At 45.6% G+C, this 19,555-nt stretch overlaps 1 protein-coding gene across 17 annotated transcripts in view; it reads right to left on the bottom strand.

The window, feature by feature from the left end:
• Positions 1-19,555, bottom strand: part of bru3 (bruno 3) — a 537,074-nt gene that overhangs the window by 62,422 nt on the left and 455,097 nt on the right. For 9 of the 17 annotated variants that reach the window (XM_069134114.1, XM_069134117.1, XM_046615173.2 and 6 more), the window contains one exon: positions 7,056-7,104. In XM_069134114.1, the coding sequence (XP_068990215.1) occupies positions 7,056-7,104 (49 nt within the window). Of the gene's footprint in view, positions 1-7,055; positions 7,105-9,132; positions 9,402-17,001; positions 17,841-19,555 lie in introns of those variants that run through there. The other 8 variants (XM_046615177.2, XM_046615168.2, XM_069134108.1 and 5 more) reach the window with 2 other exon arrangements.

Raw genomic sequence — 19,555 nt, 5'->3', positions numbered from 1 at the left:
CCATTCGTTCATCGGGTATAGGTAATATATTATTGTAATCTAACGATCGTTGTAATGCAGTTCATGTTCTTTAATTGAATCACTAGAAAAAAAAGGATCGTTCGAATCAAAAATATAGTTTCCATCAGGAGCTAAATTTTATTTAATTTTACCAAATATATCGTTATCTCGACGAAAAATTATCACGGCGGTAACAATATACATTGTTTCGCTATCCATAATGAATTATTTTGATTCACCAACAATTCTTTTCTCTCAGTGTAGAAATCTCGGATAGAGGAAATTCGTCCGAGTAAGGGAGGTAAGGTACCTGGACAACAAGTGCAACTTTTCGCTAATATCGTGGGCGCGTTGACTCTGCGAAATACGGGAAACCTCCCAATCTTGGGGCTATCCTTGCAAAATACAAAGGGGATTAAAATAATCAGATAACAACGCTACAATTGGCAACTAGATTCGTAAGTATTTTTCACCGCAGGCAGATCGCTTCCAGCACCTGATTCGAAGTGACGGCAGCCGTCGTGGTAAGACGCGAGCCGCGACGCGCTTACTCGCGATTTTTAAATCGAGCGAGAAATAGCGAGAAGGGTTAAAAAGTGGGCTAAATTTCAGCCGTTTCAATTTCAGGCAAAAGCAGACCGAACCTCCCTCTCTTTCTCTCTCTCTCTCTGCAGAATTGACGTCTCGAAACACGGGGTTGGTTCTGTTTCCAGCACTCCCGGCGGGCTGGTTCAACGCGCGTGTAATAAGGCATTTAAGGAGAAGTGGCCGAGGCGAGGCGGAGAGCCCGTATGTAGGTGACGCGACGAGGGGCGCCGTCGACGTCGTCAGGGCAGCTCCGGGCTCTGGGGCGCATTTAAGGATTTGTCTCGGGAAATTAGATTCTTGGCCCACTTGCGCACGGCCCCAGGATCCGGGGCACGGACCTCGGTTTTCGTCGCCTATTGTCCCGCCGAGACGAGGAATTCGACTTCCGCCTCGCGGTGGAGCGCTAACAGGCCTCCACCCCCCAGGTTCGACAAAAATTAACCCCCAGCGCGCCGGAATTATAACGACTCTCATGCCTCGGTCCCCGTCTTGAAACGAACTTTTCGGTTTCTATTCCGCGAGATGGTGGCAAACGTTCCCCCGCGACTCGCTTCACGAGGCACAAACTTCCGACGACGGTGTTTTGCCATCCTTAACCCGAATTACCGTGTAATTTACTTCCGGAACTAATTCGCGTCGTCAGATTCGGGGCTTCCATTATTTTAGTGATTTTTTTTTTTTCAATTCTGTTATCATGCCAGTGATTATCTGGAAGTTCACCGATCAATACTATTATTATTAATATCGACGTGATTTGATGGCCCGATTAGATAAAAAAATTCTTCTTCTGCAGAATCAATGACTTTTTCTTTACACTTACGAACCTGACAGATAATCCGTTTTTCACCGAATTAGATTTTCGTCCTCGTGATAAATTAATCTGTTCAGCCAGAAGGACGATCATATATTGCGTCAAATAATTTGTGATTAATGCATGAATTTCTTATCTTAATAAAACAAATTTACCATAACAGATTCAGTAAGACTGTACGACTGAATATCATGTTCGAAAAAAATCTTCACTGAAAATAATCAGACTTCTATAGTTAAATAATTATTGGAATATTCTAATACTCTTGCGTGTAATTTTTAGAATCACTCGTTGGAAATTTCCGTCTCCGTTAAAAAGGACGAGTAAAATATTTTAGTTGCCAATTTTATCTTTGCTAAACACAGCCCCGACGTATGAATGAATAAATAACTGTAGAGGGGAAGCAAATAGGTTCTTAATCATGGTAAATGATGACTTGTGAACAAAGTTTTGATGAGCAGCGTTATATGGAACGCTTTACGAGGTGTATGTGTACAAGGTGTACAATGAGGAATTTGAAAAGAGTGAATAAAAACTATGTCGACGGACCGTGCCGAACTTTTAAGAGCAGCGCCCGGCCCAAGGAACAAAGCGTCTTCAAACCACTTACTTAATCACGCCGAATAATAATACTTTGTTTATCGAAGTAGCGGTGATGAAAAATTAACCCCCGGGAAATTATCTCGTCCTGCACGAGCGCCTCGAGTTGCGTGGTTGTTCCCTTGTTCATTCTCTCTCTCTCTCTTTCTCTCTTTCTCTCTCTCCCACTACCTCTCAGTTTGAGGAAACTTTTAAGCGAGTTAACGCATGTCGAATAGACCGCAAGGGTGGAGCTGGGCGAAACGAAGAAGAGCCGGTCGGTTAACGGCAAGCAATTTACAGAGAAACGCATTTAATATTTAAGTCAGCACTTTCCCGTTCGTGCGGCCGGTGAAAACTCGAATTCGGTCGGGGAGATGCGGGAAAGAAGGGTGTACGCGTGTATAGCCGACGAGGAAGCGAAAGAGGCTCGAATTTCACGATCAAAATCACCGTCACCGCCAAGACTTTCCTTTCGAAACCCTCCTCTCCCGGCTTCTCTTTTTTTCACTTCCGATCTTTTCGCGAAGCGGTATACATTTTCCATCCCCACATATGCAGCGTTATAGATATATAGTCAAGGGCTCGCGATCGTAATTCTTCGACGTCAGCCGAGCCTATCGAGACATGTAATTGAGGGCGAGACCCCGAAGATATTCGATTTATGCATTTTCCGGGAAAAATCTTTGTAACTCGATCCAAACGTTATCCCGATAGTGAAGTTGGCCCTGGCGGAGGTGGGCGAAGGTAGGGCGATGTGATAGTGCGATACCGTGGGATACGCGTTTATCTGGAGCAGGCGAACGGCTGCGAGGGGGTGGAGGGGACGCGGAGTCGGGGCCCGAAGGGAGGTAGGAGCAAGGTGGAGCCAAGGTGGTTTCGCCGAGGGATCGAAACTTATCTACTTGCTCAACTGGTGCCGCTACATCGTCGGCCTCTCAAACTCTCGATCTCTCTCTCTCTCTCCCTCTCTCTCTTTCTCTCGCTCTCCTCGTCCGATTGAACGCGAATTGCCATAGCGGCGCGAGAGCCGTGAGTTAGTCCGAAACTTGGCGAGATACGCATTTCTTGAATCCGCGGGGGTTTTATCAATGCACAATTAACTCCGAGCAAAGAACCTCGCCTTCGTGGCTCGTTCGAAATCCCGCGGGAAAGAACAAGAAAAGTAAGTGGGAAGGTATGAAACACGAAAAAGAGATAAAGGAGCGAGCGTATTCCCGTGATCGGGAAAAAAAGGAAACAGGGAGAACTTCACCTGTTTCTTTTTCATCTTTTTTTTCTTTTTCTCTTCATTGTCCGACTCGGCGGAGGGAACCACCGACCGACTGACGCGTGGCGGTTGAGTATATCTGTGATAACCACGGTATGGCCGCAGCCCCTGACGCAGAAGAGGCTGCGCAGCGAAGATAAGACCGCGAGCTGATACTTTTCGTGGGCTTTAGCACCGTTCGAATGGAAGCGCCCAGCAGCAGAAGCAGCGAACCCGGGGGTGAAGGGCGAGCCGGGTTTCCTCAACCGAACCGTGACGTCACCAGGGGCAAGACAAAGGTGGAAAGTTCCCCGAATGTTGGGTTTGGATGTGAAGCCTTAGGGCGCGCAATGAAATATATTTGTATACATTAACCTGGCAGCTATTCTAAAACAATTCTACAGCTCTGCTCTCTCTCTCTATATCTCTCGAGTTTCCCCCTCGAGCTATCAGACAGATAGTGGCAAGAAATTTGGCTGGAAGAAAAAAGTGTCAAGTCGGGGAAACAGCGCGGCAAGGTGCAGCCTCGACCATCAGTAACAGCTCCACCCCATCCCGACAGACATTAAAGATAACGTAGAGACCCCTTAACGCGTTGCAATTAAAATTTGATCTAGCCTTTGTATTACTAATAGGCCATTACTCCGGGGAGTTAAGTTGCCTTAAAGTGTCTCCGCGGCGAGTGGGATCTATAAATGACGTAATTAAGTGGCACGAGGGTCCAAGATGGTCCGTAGAGGGCAACCTTTATTGGGGAAAAAGCCTACAGCCTCCGACTCGGGAAACAATGAAGCCATCCGAAGGGAAGAATAGAATAAAACACGTTTTCCAGTAAGCTCGTCGAAAAAGGGTTCACCGAAATTTCTCTCTTCCGTCCACTTTCTTTTTTTTTTTTTCTTTTTTCCTTTTTCTCAACGCTCGGGTTCAAGGGTCTTTCCAAGCGGACTTTTCGGAGATATCGACGCTGCTGGAATTAGGTCCCCGTATAACACACGATAGCTTGCCTTCCTGCGCGACCCACTCTTACAGGATTAAAATCGGAGCCAGTAGTTGACACAATTATTTGTTTTTACCCCAATCAATTTTCAATTCACTGAAATCGGTGTCAATTCACAAAACACAGTGATTGATTCTGCGATGATGAAACCAACTGCCAACAACGACGAAATCGTAACTATCAATCGACAGTGCAAAGTGTTATAAAATATGTATGTAAATTTTTCAAATTTTCATCCAAACTCGCAAGCGAGGGAGAAAAAAAATTGAAAGCTCGAGACGGAGAAGTTGCCCCATTTTTCTGCACTCGCATCACGCCGAAAACGATTCTTCAGAATAAAAAGAAGGATAAATTTCAAACAGATTGCAATCCCCTCGAATGTACGGGTATATATACCTATAAGATAACGCTCGAGAAGATTGAAGGCTGACAAAATTTGTTACGCTGGTACAGCGCCCACGATGAAAACTCACTAAACCGCAATTGATACTCGGAACTTAGGGGAAGACGGTCAATACCGTCTTCATGGTCTCCGCGTGTAGCCCGACTGTATCTATACCGCGAGTATAGTTACGTATGCTCGGCTGCATAGGACGGAGGTATGGCATAGAAACCTGCTCGGTGACGTTGACTACTCGGTAGCAGCGAACGGGGTCCGGGGGAGAGATTTTGTAGAGGGGTGCCGGCATTGCGAGCGGCCGGAGATTACAATGGCATCTCCTCGAGATTAGCATATGAATTACAACCCCTTTCCATCTCGGCTGCGGTTATCCGGGACGGAGAGAAGTGCGACAATACGGATGCAGGCCGCGAAGTCATGCGGGCAAAGCGTACTCGGGCCACCTGCTTAAGATCCGGAAAGTGCTTCGGATGGATACCGGTACGACACCGCCGAGTGTACAGAGTGCAAAATAGAAGAGGCCCGACGGAACATTCGTCGTAGACTACATTGGAAATGGCGATGACACTTTCCGGATGTCAAATTTACAGCGGTTTAAGGAACGTTAACACGCTTCAAGTTGAATTGACTGCTCACTTTGCATGATGAAAATAAGACCTGGAAATCCGAAAGTGATTTCACCATTGCACTCTTGGCGGGGAGAAAAAGGAACGATATCCTGATCCAGTGTCAACTAAATATTTGATTGGACGTAATTGATTTTTAATGAAAACGTGAAAAGAATCCTCCTCGCTGAAGGTTGTTGGGTTTTCTAAACATTTTACCGCCGTTTGTTTACTGGTTGAAGTGGTTCGGTGAGCTCGAGTAGAGGGGAAACGAGCTACCGACGTTGTTGGATGAATCGAGTCGTAAGTGACCCGTCAGGATCAGAAGAATACCGAAAAGCCTAGAGGAGTCGTTCCTTGTTTGTCGGAGTATAAAGAAGACGTAGAAAACGTCGCTAATTGCCGACAGGTTGAAAATAACGATGCGAAAGGAAGGACCGGCTCAAGCAGCGATAACAACTCCTGGCATTGCCGTATACGCGACTCGTGCGGTGGATCGAACTTCTACAACCCCGTCAGTGTCTAGCCAGCCACCCTGCACCTAATGCCGTTTTCCCGTAGCACTCGTCACCCGGTAAGACGGTAGCACAGCCGGCGAACAACGCCGATTCTTTGGGCGCGTGGGCGCAAATGATGTCGTTACAAAAAGCGAGCGTTGGAGGGTATTCTGGAAACGTGGGTAGATAACATCGCTAACAGCTGGCGTGCGTCTTATCTCTTTAGCATCGATAGGCTTATTGCGCCGCGTATCCCCGGCCAACGAAGGTCTCCGCACTACACTAAAATTCATGCATTCTCGTCCGTGCGACGTGTCTTGTCAGGTGTCAATTTTTTTTATCGTTTTTTTAGTTTTTCATGCTTTCGGCGTCGCGCGAATTAGGCAGTCGAAAGAGTGATAGCGGCATGCGTGCGATGGCATTTGTGGTTGGAAAGGTGGCAACTCGTCGATCGATATACCCGCGGCTCGATCCCCGTAAGCTTATGGAAAACCTGTATTACGGTTTCAATTATTGAGCTGTTTTTGCTAAATATTCCATTAGTCACGGTCCATTTTTACATTATGTCCCGTGTCAAGTACATGCCGTAACGCGCTTGGAGAGAGAAAAAGAGGGAGGAACTGTCTAGAAACCAATTTGTCTTGTGAAGGAGAGTGACATGTATGAGTAATAATATTGTCATGGTACGATTCAAAGCCTCCGAAAATATAGGCACAGGTGTATATTTGCTCAAAGTGTTCTCATCGAAAGTAAGTCGTAACGTTACGAATGCGGGAAATTCAACGCTAGGCTAATGACGAGAATATTACTGAAGTCAATTTGCGCAACGTAATTCAAGTCAAAGACTTATGCTCATGTGAATATAGAAGCAGCAAATTCATTCCGTCAAATGATTTACTTTTCTGCACTCTGCGAACGACTAATCTTGTATAGATGGAAATTTAGCCTGTAATAAGCGGGTCGACGTGACACGTGCAGATAATCATGTTTCAAGAGCTAAAATATTCGGTATACACATATATATATATATATATATATATATATATATATATATATATATATATATACTGTTATAATTAAATTTAGAGGGAGGGTGGTTTAAGAACGTTCTCGGAAAGTCGTCGTGTTCGCGTTATTACCTATAAGCAGGGGAAAAAAAAATTTGAAAAAATTGAAACCCTTTGAGCTCTTCGGAAAGTAAAATTCGATTACTTTCGAAAAACGCTTGAGTTACCGAAGGGTCGATAACCATGAATTACAGCAGTAATTAATGCGGTAAATTTAAATTACAATTGTCACATTGGTAATTAATTATCCTGCTTTTCTCACCTCCGCGGTTTTCACTGTCCGCCGGTTTCACTTGAATAGCACGGTTCATCTGAAACAGAAAATTAACTGGAATTAGTCATTGAATTTCACCGACCAGACATGACGAAATTTTCTTTAACGAGACGTCAGCGGCAGTATGATGTACATCGCTGAGTAAAACAGCCCTTTCAAAGTTCTGTCGCAAAGTTCTCTTTGCTTAGTAACAGCTAGTAGCTTTGAACGTGTGCCTGCCTACTCCAGGCACAAAAAGATTTGATTGCATACGTACGTCGGTGGCAAGAGGAAATACGTGAAAGACGACTCAATCTCATCGTGGCAGGCACATAAACAAGTATCCCGAGTCTAACCAAGTAATATATTTTTATCGATTATCATCGCTCTCTGCAGGCAGGAAAAAAAATAAGAGCAAGTGGACGGAGAATAACGGAAAAAACATTACAAGGGTCTAAAATCTATTTCCGGACGTCGTTTTCTCTCTCTCTCTCTCTCTCCTTCCTTCTCTCTACCTGTTACAAACCTCCGCATGGAGGAAGACGTGGCAGCTGAGAGGAGAGATTGGAAGGTAGAAGAAAAATTGGTACACCTCGAACTCCCCGTCAGAAACGTATGACGGAGGCTTGCAAATATAGAAGTTCGCCTTCCGTTGCCGCGGCTCTTGGAGCTGCCGAGTCAATAATCAAACTTGAATAAGGGATTTTCAGCAGCCAAGAAGGTTGATCGAAGTGACTGGTGAAGAAGGGTGAGAGTTGAATATAGAGACGCTGAGTTATCGCGGTTTAGATTGCTGTAGAAGTCACGTAATTGACGCGTCTCTCTCCTGTGCGAATGAAATACGAATAGAGGTTATTACGGATCAGTGAGAGTCGAAGTTAAAAATATCGGATAATTCAGTTGGGAAGATTTCGGAATATGGAACCATTTTCAGTTTTAAGGGGACACGTCAGTAAAACTTCAAACTCTTTTGATGCACATTGTATTTGAATGATATCAGTGGAGCTTGATGCAGCAAATGCTGCACAGCTTTGCCGCTTGTTTGGATTGATTGTATTCAACAAGTTTCTAGACATTGGCTCAAATATTGCCAAATATTGATGACTTTTAAAAAGCTCGTTGCAGCGTATTTTTTTAATATATATATATATATATATATATATATATATATATATATTTCTTTTATTTCAACCACTTTAACCCCTTCCCGTACCATTTAGATCGACGAAACTCGGTTTCAAACAAGTAGCAGGCGTCAACGCGTCGTAAAGAAACCAGACTGATGCTCGAGAACAATCACAATACGAGCCGAAATGTAAATGCCTGTGATTTAGCCAATCATAAATTATTTAAAACAGACGCTTTCATGACAAAAAATTCAGAATACTTTCAAACTATTGGTGTGTTTTTTACCTTCTATCAAATCCATGATTAGAGCTTCGTACCTTCCTTTTCACTATTCTCACCTATAATTATACACCTTCGACGCTTTCTGGTTGGCGCAAACACATCACTATCACGGGATTCGTTATCATTGATTTCATTTAAAACTTTTGTATTTTGCATTCTGTAGTGGTTTGTTAAATTTCAATAACTAATCTGCTCTGTCACAGCAATTATGAGACTCGTGACCAACTCTCGTGGCGTACTGATAGAAACTAACATTCAATTACGACCTTTATATTACGATGTTTACGTTCACGAGCCTGGCTCGTGATGTTTATGTTTGGCCCGACTTTCTGTTCACGAGCCTGGCACGTCATATTAATGTTTGGGTCAAAATCTTCATCACGAGTCAGACTCGTTAAAGCACGGTAAGGGGTTAAGCCAGTGGCATAGTTTCATACAGTTAATTATCAGATTGGATATTGGATGCCGACAATTGTTCTTTATACAAGCTGCTATAGAAGAATTCTGATGTGGAATTATTTCGATTTTTTTAAGAAGAAGTGCGTACAGGCAAAAAGTATTTTCAAGATCAGAAATTTTCGGCAGGTTTTGAACTAATATGAATAATCCAAACGGACAGAAAAACACCATGGTTAAAATTTCATATCCATAAAAAAAAGTTTCGAGTTTCACTTACATGTCCCCTAAGCGTTTGACTCCTTGAACTGGTGAAATTCGGCTTCAGGAGCAGCGTGGTTTTGAATTATTCGTAATTTCGGCTCGAAACATCCATCGCGGTTCGGAAGCCGCGGAAATAAAGAGTTAAAGAACATCCCGGGGGCACTGGAGCCGCGCGTCTTTAGAAAGCCGGGCGTGTACGTCGATGGCGTGCCAGCGAATGAGAAAGTTTTCATTATTTGTTCAGTTTACAGAGTCCTGCTTCAGGGTGTCCACCCTCGTCATTTCGCTCCTACTCAAACACGTCGGCACCGCGCTACCCCCGAGGAGGAGAAGGAGGAGGTTTCTGTCGCTGACAAGGCTTTCGAGCCAGATCCCCGAGGATGGTCGAGCCTTGGGCCAGGAACTCTCTTTCGGCGCTGCCGTGCCGCCTCGAACCCTTCGACGCCGGTTTCTCGTCCCCGAGTCCCTCGCGGCTGAACGACGACTCGCTGGAGCGAGACCAAACGGAACGGAACGGAACGGAACGGGGCGGGACGCGGAAGCGGGACGTGTACAAATAACATTGTTTATTTGAGATACGGGGAGCGGGATGCGTTATTCGCGAGCTGTTCCGGTTCGGCCGCGGGGCCTCCGAGGGGCGTCGATGCATGATTCATGACGCTAGGGACACCGCCTCGCCGCGATATCCTTTTAGGTTCGAGGCCCACCCACCGCACCGCGCTGTTTCTTGGCCCGCCGTGTTTCACCCTCGGCTCTCTTATTCTTCCTCCGAATCCTCGCTCTCCCTCCCCTTCCATCCTTGCCTCTCTCCCTCTTGCTCTTTATCTCTTTCGGGCTCGTTTTTCTTATCATCCCCGACCCGACTCCGATATTGGTGGTAAAACGAGAGGGTTGGTATTTCACCGATTTTTGCGGACGTACGCGAGACCTCGACCGACAGATTAAGCGTTGAAATTAATTGCGACGAACGGATTACATCTGCAGGTGTGCCGGGCGCGGAACGAGTTTTTACGTACGTACCTGTGTCCTAGGGATTGAGTAATCGAGGGGGAAAAATAATAAGCAGACCTCGTTTTGCTGTCCCTCAAACTCCGGACAGATCGATGCCTAATGGCGAGTTGAGTAACGGAAGTTGAGTGGTCGTCTGATAAAGCGAGAAAATAGAAACGGGGAAAAAATATATACACGTGGCGCGGGGACGAGGAGAATGGGAGTGAAAGGGGGAAAAAAAAATTCGACCAAACGGCGTTATTTTTGTGCCATTTTATGACTCGACCGAGTTTTGCAGAACCCCTCGGCACTTTATACAGCGTTTGTTTTTACAGTCCGTCCCCCGATAGACAGTTCGTGAAATACGACGCAGACGCCTAACGATGCAGGAGGTGGGCCAACTTTTCGAACATCCCTGTCGGCTTGACAAGGGACAACTAACTTTCCCAACTCTTCTCCGCTGCCGGATATCTTCCGGGCTTCTGTGCCAGTTATACCTACACGTATGTCTAAGCACCTGAAGCGAACACCCGAAATGTCGGGGAATCAAAAGAGACGTCGGAGTGTTTGTTAATAAACTGAACGTTTTTCAGACAATTTCCAAGCGCTCGGAACGTTGGTCGAGTGGACGGTTAATTCTCCGAGGAGTGTGTAATGACTTTGCTTCGAACGCACACTGTCATCTGCAGACGCTAGTCAGTCCTAACGGAGGAGGCGACTTCAAACACAGGTTACCCTTGTCGCTTCAGGAAATTAAACTTTGACTCGATTACTGGCCATTAGTCGCGTGTTGTTGTCACGTCGTCAAGGCAACTCGGCTGTCCGTATAGATACAGGAAGTGAGATATCGCCGCCCTCTGGCCTCCTCGTTCCTCGGGTCAGCGACGAATGCATCACCCTGCAATGACGTCCGTTCTGTCTATTTTTTTGACTCCGTGAGACTTTTCCAAATTACAGTTGCGCGACAATCCAGATTAAGATTTTTATTTCCGCCCTAAGTCCTGGGCTGAGTAAGAGTAAATATGGGTACGTTTTAAGGAAGTGCCAAGAACGGTATCGAAGGATGAAATAAATATCTGTCCAGCGATATCAGTGACAAGGATAGCTTACACTGTTGAAATTGAGTGGGTCTTAGGAGGCTCGTACTTAAAAACAAATGGAATTTAAAACTCATTGCGACAAGGTCAAAGAAGATTCTCTTTCTGAGTACACGTTGAGCGTTATAAAAGTTTGATTACTTTTAAACGAAATTTTACAATTTTGTTTGAAATATTTAAAGTGCAACTGTACAGCATGTTCGTATCGAACATTATAAACGAGAATGAGAAACAAATTTGAGAGAATCAGGTAACGGATACTCGTTAGACAGTGTTAACCATTCTTCATGCCTATTGTGGTAACCTTGAGATGGTCGCGAAGTTTTGCATATCGATAGTCTTGAAATTGGATAAAATCACAAGGATGAGATATTTTTTCTCTGCAGGATACAGATTAAATTCGATGAACTAATTGCAACGAGTAATATATGATAAGTGTATTTGAGTCTTTAAACACGAAATAATCATGTAGCATTTTTCGTTTTTCATTTAAAAAAAAAAGGTAATCGCGGATGTTACGGGCAATCGAATTTCACCGATGTTGGAATATACCTAATAGATGACGTTACATTGTTTTAGTTTTCAAGCCACAATGAAAACAAAAAATGACACAATTGATTTCGGTTTTTCTGTTAAATCAAACTCGAATAAATTTTCTTCCATTCAAAGATCGAATTGTAATAAAATTCTGTTGAAACGTACGAGGATTCGTTTTCTTCCCAAAAGTTTTCCCCCGTCAAAGGTGCGCGGACCCTCAAAATCGAACGGTCTATCGCAATAACCTGGCAAATAATATAATATACCGAGACTGGAGTATACCTAAGGTAGTTGTAGGTATACACGAGATTAGAGGAATATGCCACGTGCAATCCAAAGATAATTATAATCATACGTTGGCCTCGGTCGTCGTCGGGGAGTACATGCACTTAGAAAATCGATTCCTCGGAGAGACACCACTCAAGATGGATGGTAATAAGTAAATGTGTTTGCCAAGCCCCGAGCGCATATCCCGAGCAATTAATTAAGCTCGATTATCTATGTACACTGCGGGAAAGCATGCCACCAAGGGGAGATGCGAAATGATAGCCAACGTCTGCGCGTCGCTCTCCTCGCTCGTAGTTATATCGCTGCTGCAGATGAGTTGGTCGTGCAGTTGCATTGAACGTTCCACGAACCCGCAGCAGGCTGGAAGAAACACCAAAATCCGATCCTCGTTTAGCCCTTCGACGGTGCGCGCAACGGAAACTGTGCGAAACGATTCCGCTCCGGCTGCCGAAAATTTGTGCCAATTTTTCAGAAAAGATCGCTCCGCCGACCGTTACCAGCGGAACGCCGAGGGGGATGAAAGTAGAAAAAATGGGGAGCACGGTTGACTGGCTCTTAGGTTCTTAACGCGATGGTGCCTCGAGGGTGGCGGGGGGTGCTCGCTGCCCTCTGAATACGGTGCAAAATCCAGATACAGACTCCGCGCGCGTTGATAACCGCCAAATTGAATGGCGAATGTCGCTTCGGAAATTGAATAAGCTATCATGCCTGGGTCGAGCGGTGAGTGGGGCCTCGGTATTTGACCTGCTCGCCGTTGCCTGACTGTACCCAACTGCAATCAATGTACTGATTGGAGATGAGGGTTGGCCCCAACACTCTCCGCTCGTCCACGGCGACCACCATGATTTATGGAGGCGGCGACGGTATCCGGTGCCGACGCATTTCGTTACTTGATTAACCCGTAATATCATCCTCCTGCAAGGGGTGCCAATGACGGCCGAGCGTTGAGCGCTTCATCGGTGATTCGAGCGGTAGATATTCACGAAGGACGCCGGGAATTAAAAACGCCAGAGGTTAACCCAAAGACCGCCTTGCGTTGTATTACGCTGACTCGCGTTGAGCTGACTTTGGGATTTCCAGTATTCTTGGAAAAGTTAATTGGAAAAGAAGAAAATTTGACGTTGATCTCAATCCGGGTGTACGTATATACAGGGGACATCGTCTCATCGGTTCGGAGGAATCGGTGGAGTCAAACTTCGTTTGAATTACTGTCAGGGCTGGTATAAGCCCCCTTCGACGGAGTATAATTAACGGCGGGTAATTGCGTGTCCAAAGCTCAACTAGCTGCTCCGAACTTTAAGCTCCCGGGTAGGCGTCCAATTTTACGATACTTTTCAAGTGGCGTGTAATATATGTATATAAGATCGGAGAGGGAAGGTATGATATCGAACCCTCGGAAGATCGTTCGAAAATAACTTGTCACGCTGTATTTCTGTTACTTTTATTTTTATTAAGGATACGTAACGACTCGATGTTTTACGAAGGGCATAAAATTCGCCGGAATGCAGGGGCTGTGTACACTTGCCTTTTCTCCCGATAACGGGCGGAATCAAGTATTTCGCCGGCATTGCACACCCTGATCAGAGTGGTAAAAACCACACACAAGTTATGCCGATGCTCGAACTCTGATTTCATCGAGCAGAGTCGCACCGATAAACTCACAGACGTTTATAATCTATCACGCGTGACTTGTATAATCTTGCAGCAATATTTCATCGCCGAGGCTGTTTCCTTTGCGAAATTGAATTGGATAACCAGACACATCGAGCCAAACATATTCTTTGTGCAGAGGGTGCGAAACGGGGGATAATGGCACAATTAAAAAAAAATCATTTCCTCCTTCGCGCTGATAGGAGAGTAAGATACGTCAATTGATCTCTTTCAGTAATTCGAAATGCACGATGTAACGAATAACTTGAAGGACATGGAAGAGAATAAATCGTTGAGAATTTCTCTCTGGTATTTTTCACCCTACCAGGTATTCTCGCCCGTTCAAAGCGGCGTTTTCTATTTATTGGGCACGTGTTATCTGATCATTTTGTAAACGAATAAACTGGTGGCAAAGGTGTAATTTGAAAGCCCACAGCACACGTGTTGTTGGCAGGCGTGTTCCGTAAATATAACGCCAGTGGGGTTTGGAACTTCGCTTTGCTTTGAGCTTCCAGGGGATTCGGCCCGGCCCTTCGCCTGCGTAATTTCGTTCTTCACAATCCCTAAATCGCTGCATTACAAATTTGTTGAATAATTGTTCGCAGTTGTTGAGATCGAGTTGTTCCGGCATCGCGATAACATCCGAAAAGCGTGTATCTCTCAGTCAGATCTTTCTTAAATTATGTGGCTTTGACTACGCTGACTGTTTCATTTTGGCACCACCGCAAAGCAGAGTGTCTTACATTTCATTCTTGTGTTGCAACAGCCGCGCGTTCGTTATTGTAGCATAAAAAACTATAAATCACTACATTTTGTCAGGACTTCGAACTGAATTGTGATTTAGTATGAGAAATCGTGTAAGGTAACCTATTCAAGTGGAAACTTTTTAAAACTTTGTTACTTTCGATTTGAAAATCGCTACTCTCCTGGTTTTTGAAAAATAATAACTGCTATTCAATTCCCTGCAAGTTCGGTCATGCCTCGTGCAGAAATGTGCAAACATGCATGTTTATTAAAAGATGATTCAGTGCGGAGAAAGGTTACTTGAATCTTTTAGATCAATTTCTGTATTATCAGATTCTTCATTGTCATAAAATATTGATGTGCATTACACGTTGCGCTAAAAGTTCACAGAACTGCAGTTTCAATCTCTGCCATATTTGTTTGTCACAAGCATTTTTCCGTATCGCGTGATTCGCGATTACCGATTTTCCCCCAACCCTGGAAGCAGTCCTCGAGTAACCCTCTAAAACGGATCCAATTATTCGACTTCAGCGCGGGGGTGATAATTTTCTATTTCTCACCTGCGTATAAGGAGTAGGCACGCGATTCGTAGGTATACGTCGTAGGTTTGAGGGTGAGGCAGAGGGTGTCGGGCAAGTGGCGGGAATTACGCGATGGCGGATATCTCGAGCTCGTAAAGTCGAAATAACTCGCGTTGAGGTGGAAGTTTCGCGGGTAATAGCAGCGGGGGCAACGTACGCGGCGTCGAGGCGAGACTTGGACGTCAGAGAGAGAGAGAGAGAGAGAGAGACAGGACCGGCGAATTGATGGTCCCAGGATGTAAATGCCATCTGTGGCGTATGTGGCGAATACGGTATTATACACATATACAGAGGGGCCCGGATTGCAGGTGCGGGGGCGAGTGACCAGACCTGGCGCCGTTATGCGGAGACACATTCGCGCGTCTGTCGCTGCATTAATTGATGCACTGCTCTACATCAACACACGGCTCACCGCCGGCCGCCATGTGAGAACCCGTCACGTGTTTGAAATGGCCTTGGACGTTGTGCCGGATGGCAGAATGATCGCTGTTGCGAGAATATAGGCGTATACCTTGTAACGTTGTTGCTTGCAGCCGTTATTTAAATCCACCCTTAAAAATTTCGCTCGCTTAAAGTCGCTCCGCGGCTCAAGAATTTCCCTGAAAAAAAAAAAAAAAAAAAAAAAAAAAAACTTTCGAGCTTTATTTTGCGAAATACGGAACCCGCGCGTTCTCAACTGGGATAAGATTTATGGACAATCTTCCCCGACCCGGCACCATGAATCTCCGGGCGAAAAAAGCGGACCCCAATTGATCCCGGATCGAGTGCATGCCCGACTGCCCTCTGCATGCGGAGCCTCTTGCAGACGCCGGATGTATTCTCGGAGGCAGGCATGGCGTATCCCGGTTCCTTCGTGGATAGATAATAGATTTAGAGAGAGGGAGAAAGACGCGCCGCGGAGTTCACTTTTGGTACGCGCAAGCTGTTTCACCACCGTACGCCTATTTTGTATAATTGTATTGCCCGAAAGTTCGGGGACATTATATTATGCACGCGAGTTTCCCAGAGACGAAATCAGCCACTCCTCTCACTCTACCTCACTCTCCGAGATATTATACACCGACCGCGAGCGAGAAATGCGAGCAAAATTTAGGCCAAGTGAATAAATTTAAACACGGTGAAACTGAAAGATTAATGCTCATGGAATATAAATTTTATACCGGGGGACGAATAACAGAGGGAGGATAAAATATGTTTCGCAACGGGCTGCGGCTCTGTTAACCGTATTAGCATGTCTCTCATATCGGTATTAAAAAGACTCGAATCATATGATTCGGTCCAGTCTTACAGTCCTAAAAAAAAAAAAAAAAAAAAAAAAAAAAAAAAACAAGAAAAAGAGAGAAACAAATAGTTTTTACCGAACAAACAATTTCAGTTTTCGAAAATACGCGGGGATATCGCGATGTCGGGATCTTGGGGCAATTTTGTCAATTGTTTCGCCAATCCTGTCATCATCCAATCGTGGATCATGGGGTGGGAAGTTTGCGTCTCCCCCAAACGCCAAGCGCTGACTAACATAAAAACCACGGGCGCATTAAAGCAGCTGTTTTTCCCATCGAGAGCGGGTGCAACGGGGTGCGACGACCGGGGCGCGTCATGGTGAGCCAGCTCGACTCCTGCACTCGAATGCGCGATGCATGCGTGAACGGCACGTCACCGTGTATGCATTATAAACACAAACTTGTTACGAGAATAAACCGTATACACCGTCCCGTCGTCGCTCCGTCCGACTAAAACACCCTTTACAGATTCCAGATGCGTACCCGCGTTAATTTAAGCAGGATCACGAAAATTATTTGCACCCGCGATTCGGTCTCCCGCCTATCAGAAATGATATTGTCCTTTGATTCTCCCAGGAAAATTAAATTGATCGTTTTTAACCAAATCTCCTACTTTCTGGTTGGTCGAAGTGGATTCGGAATCCAGTGTGTGATACATCGAAGATAATTGGAGGTAGTAAAAATTGCGATGATGATGGTAAACTGTGTGCACACTCACCATGTGAAAGTCGTTTCGGTGCGACGGCACCACCTCCATAATATGAACCATTGGTACCGTCGAGAAAGATTATATTCAATACAACTTCGTATCTAAAAAATTTTTTAAACTTCCGTGGCAAAACGTACCGACGTAAAACAACCTTATTTTTTACACTTCAATACCATATTTCATTGAACATCCGAGATAATATACTTTCTTTTTTTATCTATTTATATACATGTGTATGTACCATACATAGTACAGTTTCACAGAGATATGTAGGTCGTAAACTTTATTAAAAATAAGTTGGAATGTTTAAGTCGGATATTTAATTCTTCAGCTCCTTTTTTCCTCTTCTTGCAATAGTCAAACTATCAATCCATGTCAACAATTTCTTTTTATTTAAGTATTTTATTAATAAAAACAATAACATCAACCGCGAGTATTATCAACGCGTTCCCGTTTAACGCGGGACTGAGAGGACGAAACTGGTGGAGAAACGAATGACGAGTATCTGCGGGGTGCGTAGATTACGAGTTCGGTAAAAATTCGGTTTACTTTTGATAGAGTCGCGTCAAGTCGTTGTATCGTGTACCTACATTGAGGTGTACGCACGCATACAATACATACGTGTGTTTCAGTGTATACGGGTTTAACTATTGGGTGAGGGATGTCGGGGTGGGGTGGTGAGGGGGTGATTCGGTATGGTTCGGTTCGGGTTTTGGCGAAACGTATTTGTAGAGATGGAGAAATCCGCGACGCTGTATAACCGAGGCGAGAGACTGTCCCAGCCAACGCTGCTACTGTTTACCGAATGAAATTGAACAGAGCTCCGAGAGCTATAGACAAAACCCCCAACGCAGTTCGTCCGCGACTGCTGCCCGAGCTTTATACGCACCCTCTAGTTCTCGCTCCCTTCCCCCTTCCCCCTGCCCATCATCCCCTCATCCCCCCTCCCCCCGCTCGCTTCCCTCGCCGCCCATGCCGCGCGCACCCCTCACCCTTCTTTCCACGCTCCCCCAGGCTCTCCCTCGAAACCCCGCTCTCACTCTCTCTCCCTCTCTCTCTCCTCTCTTATCCCCTACGAATTTCCCCTCTTTGCTACGCACCCTGCGAGGAAGCCCACGCACCCTCGCGCGCTCCCCGTATTGATAGACCGGAGCTCGTACCGACCAATCAAACGCGCGAAATGCTAGCTCGCTGCTTCGCGGTCGGCGGTGCTGCTGGGAAAGCGAAGAGGAAACGGGGCCTGACGCGGAGCTTATCGGGCCTTTGCCGAGGATCAGGGGTCCGCTTTCTTTATACACTAAGAATTTTCTTCTACTCCATTCGCGTCCTCGTTCCCCTTGACACAGAAGAAGCTTTCTTTCGTGCCAGATATACAGAATCTGCTAAATTCGACGAGGGGCGAAGGGACCGAGAGAATTCCCTTTGTTCATCATTTGACGAGGAACAGAAGCAGAACACTGCATCATGCAGGTTGATTGGTGTTTTTAAACGGGTATACCTACCCAATGTGCCATCCTTTTATCAAACTCACTGGGTAGTCGAACGGGTTTTGTCGCCAGCTATTGGAATCCTTTGGCACAATGACATAATATGCAACGATGAGCTTAACGAGCTGCATTCTACACCTGTGTGAGAACGTTACATCATCAAAGTTCCTAAAAAGTCGGCCTTTCCCTTGTTGAAAGAATTCATTCTCCTCAAGGCGCGCGCGTAGAACCAATCGATCGTCATCGTTAAACGAATGAGATCCACAACCAAGTCACAGAGATTGCAAATAACAAATTTTCTGAAAAGTATAAAGCAACAACGTTCCAAATTCTCTAAATGAAATTATATCTCCAACGTTGTTAAGGCTTTCATGCTGAGCATCAGAAGTCTGATTTCTCAGTACTCGCAACTGCACGAATAATTTCTGACGGCGAAGTGTATAAAACCACTCCAACACCACCGTGGCGATCTTTGAACAGTCCGATCCGAGTCTCTGGTCTGTAGGCGGAGTTTAACGAGGAAGTTGGTTTAATCGTACGTAGGTGGATTCGATTGCAGCATGCGATGCTGGATCCGAAGTAAACTAGTCGGCGGTGAACACGCGACCGCTGGCTTGTCATCAGCTGTTGATCAACGCCGTGGTTGGTCCTGGGATATCGACTTGTTTCACCCCCGTATCTAGGAAAGCACGGAGCGGCGAGAGAAGCTACGGATGTAACAGTGGGTGCGCAGCAACCCTCCATGGCAACCCCTGGACGCCCTGGTCGCCCCGGTCTCTAGGTCCGCGATTAGCAGCCCTCGGGTGCCACGTACACGACCCTCTTACACTCCGGGATCTCTCCCCGCTCCGTCCCTTCGTTCCTCCACTTTCCCCGACCGTCCTTGCACCGAGCATATCATATCACCTTTGCGACTCCGCTCCTTCCTCTCAATATCGCCGAGTTTCTTCTTCGTCATTTTTCACAGCCGTACGCGGCGCTACGCTCTCTCGAGCTCGTAAACGCTGTAATTGAAGCACCTAGGGCCGAGGATCAGTTTCAGATTTCAGAAATACTCACCCTTTGGAAACGGAGTA

Source organism: Neodiprion pinetum, chromosome 3, assembly GCF_021155775.2.
Source record: "Neodiprion pinetum isolate iyNeoPine1 chromosome 3, iyNeoPine1.2, whole genome shotgun sequence".
In the NCBI taxonomy this organism is placed as follows: domain Eukaryota; kingdom Metazoa; phylum Arthropoda; class Insecta; order Hymenoptera; family Diprionidae; genus Neodiprion; species Neodiprion pinetum.
Note: the sequence above shows the minus strand (reverse complement) of the source record. Positions and strands in the feature narration are given on the sequence as shown.